At 61.2% G+C, this 5545-nt stretch overlaps 1 protein-coding gene across 2 annotated transcripts in view; it reads left to right on the top strand.

Annotated features, from left to right (window-relative positions):
* The first annotated feature begins 222 nt into the window (after nt 1-222).
* PDXK (pyridoxal kinase) overlaps nt 223-5545 on the top strand; it is a 34876-nt gene continuing 29553 nt past the window's right edge. Inside the window, exon 1 of one of the 2 annotated variants that reach the window (XM_017538547.2) lies at nt 223-503. In XM_017538547.2, coding sequence (XP_017394036.1) covers nt 417-503 — 87 coding nt within the window. In that variant the 5' untranslated portion in view covers nt 223-416. Of the gene's footprint in view, nt 504-1184; nt 1256-5545 lie in introns of those variants that run through there. The other variant, XM_017538548.2, reaches the window with a different exon arrangement.

Genomic DNA, 5545 nt, shown 5'->3' with positions numbered 1-5545 from the left:
CGCGGGGATGGGGCGGAGCACGCGTGTTGAATGAATGAACGAACGGACGACGCTACAGAGCCCTCTCCAAGCGGAATGAGTGCAAACCCCGCGTTCCGGACAGCGGCGCGGCGGGGGTCCGGTTTCACTTCCTCCCTGCCCGGGGCGGGGCCTGCGCGCCTGTCCCCGCCCCGGTCCGCCCCCGACCCGCCCCCGGCGCCGCGCGAACTCGCGGGTTCGGAGCCGCCAGCTGAGGTCAGAAGGAGGCGGCCAGGGCGTCCGAGCAGAGCGTCTGCGCCGAGCGGGGCAGCCGCGCGCCGGAGCCTGAGCCGGAGCCGAGGACAGCCGGGGCCGGGGCCCGAGCCGAGCGGAGCCCGAGCGAGCGGCCGAGCCCGTGCCCCTCCCTCCTCGCCCCGCGCGCCGCGGCCAGGCCCGGCATGGAGGAGGACTGCCGGGTGCTCTCCATCCAGAGCCACGTCGTCCGCGGCTACGTGGGCAACCGGGCGGCCACGTTCCCGCTGCAGGTACGCGCCGCCCGCGCTTACGTAACTCGACACGCGTGGCCCCCGAGCCCGTGACCTTGGCGGGGCCGCCGGGACGCGCCTCGGGTCCCCGAGGGAGGCTCGGGAGCTGCGGGCAGAGCTGGCGCGGGCGCCGGGAGGCAGGCGCGGGATGAGCCGCCCGCTCTGCTGGGCTTGCCGGGGCGGGAGCGCAGGGCCGAGCGCCACGGGCCCCGCGGGTGGGACGGGTCCAGCGTCGGGGGCGCCGCGAGGAGGGAGCCCCGCGCCCCGCCTGTGGCGCAGCAGCGCGTCCCTGCCCGGTCCCGCGGAGCGGGGTGGGGGGACGGCTCCCGGAGGCGAGGGAAGGCGGCAGAGCCCGGGAGTCCCGGGGCGGTCACGGGAGCGGGACCTTTCCCCGTGGAGCGCGTAGGCGGCTGTGGAGCTGGAGGGGTTCGCGGTCACACCTGCTGGGCCCCTGTGGGTCAGGAGGTCGAGAGGAAGGAGGAAGAGGCCGAGTGAGGTCACGGAGCCCACGAGGGTGGACTCCGCTCTGGCCTGAGCACGCCAGGAGGCGGCCGAAGGGCAGAGGGCGGGGCTGCCCTGCACCCTCGCATCCCTGCAGGTGTTTGCTCTGAGGGAGCAGTTCGGGACTGTGTTCATCGGCTTTACGGCGCCCCCTTTTAAAACGCAGTAGCCGGCGACTTCCTGGTTGCAGCTAAGTGTACCTTCGAGGGGTAGGAAGGGCCTGCATGCGGAGGGACCGACTTAGAACCAAGGTGACGGCACTTCCTGGCCTTGTCGAGTCAGCAGGAGGGTGAGGGGGTGGGGGGGCGGGGGCCTGCCGGGTGGTGGCTCTCCTGTGCTGCCCACCTGTGGCCTGGTCCTCGGGAAAGGAGCAGGTATGACTGGTCCCTGTGCTGGACCCCACGGGCATAACGAAGGGCCACCTGGTCATGGTCGGGCCTGCGGTGCGCGCTGGCCTCGGAGGAAGTCAGGAAGGGGGAGAGCAGTGCCTCTGTGGAATTTGAGGGCTGACCTAGGCGTGCCCCCAGGAGGACCGAGCAGAGCTGAGCACAGAAAGGCAGGGGTTCGAGTCTGAAGTGAAGCGGAAGGCCTGTTGGGAAGAGGGCGGTGCTTCCCAGGTGGCCTCCCCCGAGCCTCTCATTCCAGCCAGCTGAGTGCACCTGTTAAGCACCGCTCTGGACCCCTCTTAGCTTGAGGAGGGTGGGGGAGGTCACCGCGGCCTGGTGGATTGCTTGGGCAGAGTCGGAGGCAGGCTGGTGCTCGGGAAGAAAGGTGCAGGGTCCCTGAAGCAGGGGCAGCCAGGGAGGGTGGAGCCGGGGGCTCCGGGGATAGTGTCCCCTGCCTTGGCAGGAGTGTAGCTCGTGGGGTGTCTCTCCGGTTCCTCCCCCCATCCACCTCCTATTTCACTGGGCAAACTGTTTTCTTCTTTGCTTCACCTGGGATCCCCCAGTAATGTCCCTTGTTCTCGAACTCCCAGTGACTCAAGGGAGGGGTGTTCTCTGGTTGCTTACCTCAGGCAGAGCCTTGTAAGGATGGGCTGCCATTCTCACCTGGGGTCTCCCCAGTGCCCAGACCTGTGGGCTCCCATATCCCGACGTCCCAGCACAGCTGGACAAGGAGAAGCAATGCAATGGGGAGGGGCTGAGATGGCTGCGACCAAGCCAGCCTGGACCAGCCTTAGTGGGCACAGGAGGGTCTGGTGGACAGAGCCTGGAAGTGGCCTTGGGGCTGGTGTTTGCTGCTTCCAGCCGAAGTTCCAAGGGGAAGCATCCTCTAAAGTCTAGAACTGCTCTTGCAAGAGTTTGTTCTTGATTTTGATCACCATGTGGCTTAGGACTCCAAAGCCTTGTTTCCAAGGCTGAATGTGGGGAAAGAAAACTTAGAAACTGGCAGAACAGAGCCTCTGGCTGAGTGCCAAAGATTTGCCTTAATGCTACTTGGAATGAGACTGGAGAATGCCTGAGGGGTGTGGCACGTCGCAGGGCAGCTGAAGAGGCTCCTGATGGGGACTGACCCAGGTGTCTGGGGGGTCCCACCTCAAAGCAGATGTCTCCTCATCTTGGAATTGCAGCTGAGGGACCTGGCCCTGGTTTCTGTGCCTGGTGTCACCTGCAAACTAGGTGCAATACTCGTTTGCAAGATAGCACCAGGGCCCATTGTGCCCTGCATGCCAGGCTTGGGTACACCTATTGCCAGGGAGCTCCTGCTGATCCCCTGGGAGCATGGCACAGATTCGTCCTGACTGGACCATCTGCATGTCTGGGCCTCAGAGCTGTTCTCCCCAGACACTTTCTGCCAGGTCCTCTCAGTGTCACCCTGCAGCCAGGAGGCAGCCGCCCTCCCTGTGCAGAGCAAAACCTTGAGCATGTGTTTGGCTTTTGTTTCTGGGTATATGCCCAAGGCACATTTTAGTGGCGGGGAACTGAAGGAGGGGTGCATGTTGACATGACCAGTGCTGGCGGGAGGTGCAGGGTCAGGCAGCATGATTTGGGTTTGCAGATCGAACGTAGAGGGCAAGAGCAGGCTCGCGGTCTGGGGGTGCATGGAGGAGAGGAGCTGGGGGGCCGCCCAAGGACAGGCCTTGGGATGCACCTTGGGGCTTGGATTCTTGGCAGCGGGAGAAGAGGAAGGAGTGGAGGAAATGAGCTGCTGCTCTCTGTCCTCCCACACTGCTTGGATGTCTGCTCTGGGTGTAGGAACCCTCAGGTTCTTTCAGGGCTGGGAGGTTTGGTTCTTTGGAGCCCTGGTGTGTGTGGAAAGCCTTCCCGGCTCATCAGTTCAGCGGCTCATGTGTTTCTGTAGGCCCCACTGCACCGTGGAGATCCTGGGGCCTCAGGGCAGCCTTCCAACCCCCTTTTGCCCTATTGCTTCCGTAACCCTAAGGCATGCAGCTGCAGGGTTACATGGGAGTTTGCTGGGGTGAAAATACCGTGCACAGCTTTAGGGTTATGTAGGAGTTTGCCCGGACTGCCAAAAGAAAGTACCACACACCAGGGGGCTCACAGTCGCAGAAATTCGCTCTCTCATAGTCTGGGGGCCAGAAGGCTGAGACCAGGGTGTGGGCAGGGCCATGCTCCCTCCATACAAGGGTCCTTCCTGGCCTCTTCCGGCTCTCGGTGGCCCCTGGCTTCTGGGGCTCATGGCCAAGTCCCTCCAGTCTGTAACTCTGTCCTCACATGGCCTCCGCTCTGTATGCGCTCTTAGAAGCACACTCACGTGGGATTCAGGCCTACCCGATGAGCTCATCTTGGAGTCTTACGTCTGCAAAGATCCTCCCTCCACCTCTCTCTTTCTCTTTCTCTTCTTTTGAGACGGAGTCTTGCTCTGTCGCTCAGGCTGAAGTGCAGTGGTACAATCTCGGCTCACTGCAACCTCCACCTCCTGGGCACAAGCAATTCTCCTGCCTCAACCTCCTGAGTAGCTGGGATTACAGGCGTGTGCCACCATGCCCAACTAATTTTTCTGTATTTGTTTTTAGTAGAGATGGGGTTTCACCATGTTGGCCCAGGCTGGTCTTGAACTCCAGACCTCAGGTGATCTGCCGGCCTCAGCCTTCCACAGTGCTGGGACTACAGGTGTGAGCCACTGCGCCCAGTCCAAAGATCCTTTTTCGAAATAGAGTCACTTTCACAGGTTCCAGTTAAACGTATCCTTCGAGGGTTCAACATTCAACCACTGTGGGGTAGAAGGAGCCTTCAGAGAAATTTGAAAGTGGCGTAAATTGAGGGGTGAATTAAAGGCCCAGAAGTTGATGATGTCAAGCCGTCCTTTTTGGAAGTGAGGGGAGCAGCACAGCCGTGAGTCTGCAAGCTGGGCTTTGCAGAGATTGTCCAAGGCCAACGGCTGCCCTGCCGGGAGAGGCGAGCCCGTCCTGACACTGCCTGTGTGTCCCGTCGGGGTGGAGCAGTAGTGGGCTCCTGCTGTCTGGGTGATGTCCACGTCCTTCATCTGTCAGCTTCTGGAGCAGCCGAGGCCGGGCGCCAGGCACTCCCGCCTCAGACACATGTGGCCTCCGTGCACCAGAGTCACGGTGCAGGTGTCCTCTCATATGGCCACTCCAGTGGGAGGTGGTCATGGAACTCAGATATTAAATTAGTGAATACAGGCTTTGAGAATCTAACTGGGGAGCTTAGCTCAAGACCCATTTAAATACCACATTGCAGAGACCAGAAGGCAAGACTACGGGACCCCCTGCACCTCCCCACCAGAAGACGCTGTGAGGTGGGTGGCTCTGCCTGGGACCTGGAGAAATCAGCCTCGTTCTTTCCCTCTCCTGGTCCATTGGTGCAGAGCAGACCTGAGGGGGCTTGGTGGAGGTTGTGTTTCTCTGTGTAGGGGCCTCAGTGTCACGCCTGTTGGCAGGTGGACTGTGGCTTCAACACCGCACAGGGAGAGGCAGGGGCCCCCTGGCCTGGAACCCTGGATGCCAGCACCTGCTCTGACTCCTACCTGCTGAGTGACGTCGGCACAAGTAGCTGGCAGAGGTCCGGGGTCTCAGCTGCTGGCTGGGCCCCGCTGCTCCAGAGAGGAGCAGCAGCTGCAGAGCTTTGGGACCTCAGCACTTTAGCAGCATGTGGACAAGAGCGGCAAGTCACCGGGGGCTTCCAGAGGTGCACGACTGGGTTCCAAGGGGGTGGCTTGCGGGCCTTCAAGGCAGGAGCTGATTTCCAACCTTGAATATTTGAGACTCTCCCTGAGCCCAGGAGCGGCAGCTCATACCTATAATCCCAGCACTTTAGGAGGCCGAGGTGGGTAGATCACTTGAGCCTGAGAGTTTGAGACCAGCCTGAGCAACATAGCAAGACCCCATCTCTACAAGAAGAAAAAACGCTGGCTATGGTGACTCACATCTGTAGTCCCAGCTACTTGGGACGCTGAAGTGCGAGGATCACCTGAGCCTGGGAGCTGAGGACCCCAGCCTGGGTGACAGAGTGACACTCTGTCTCAAGAAAAAAAAGTAAAAAATAAACATGCATGGAAATACAATTTATTTTTGACCAGGAAGTTGATAGACAATACCAATGCACTAGGTAGACCCTGTC

The sequence above is a fragment of the Cebus imitator genome, unplaced genomic scaffold (genome assembly GCF_001604975.1).
Source record: "Cebus imitator isolate Cc_AM_T3 unplaced genomic scaffold, Cebus_imitator-1.0 Scaffold112, whole genome shotgun sequence".
In the NCBI taxonomy this organism is placed as follows: domain Eukaryota; kingdom Metazoa; phylum Chordata; class Mammalia; order Primates; family Cebidae; genus Cebus; species Cebus imitator.
The sequence above is the reverse complement of the archived record's forward strand: the minus strand, read 5'-3'. Positions and strand labels throughout refer to the sequence as shown.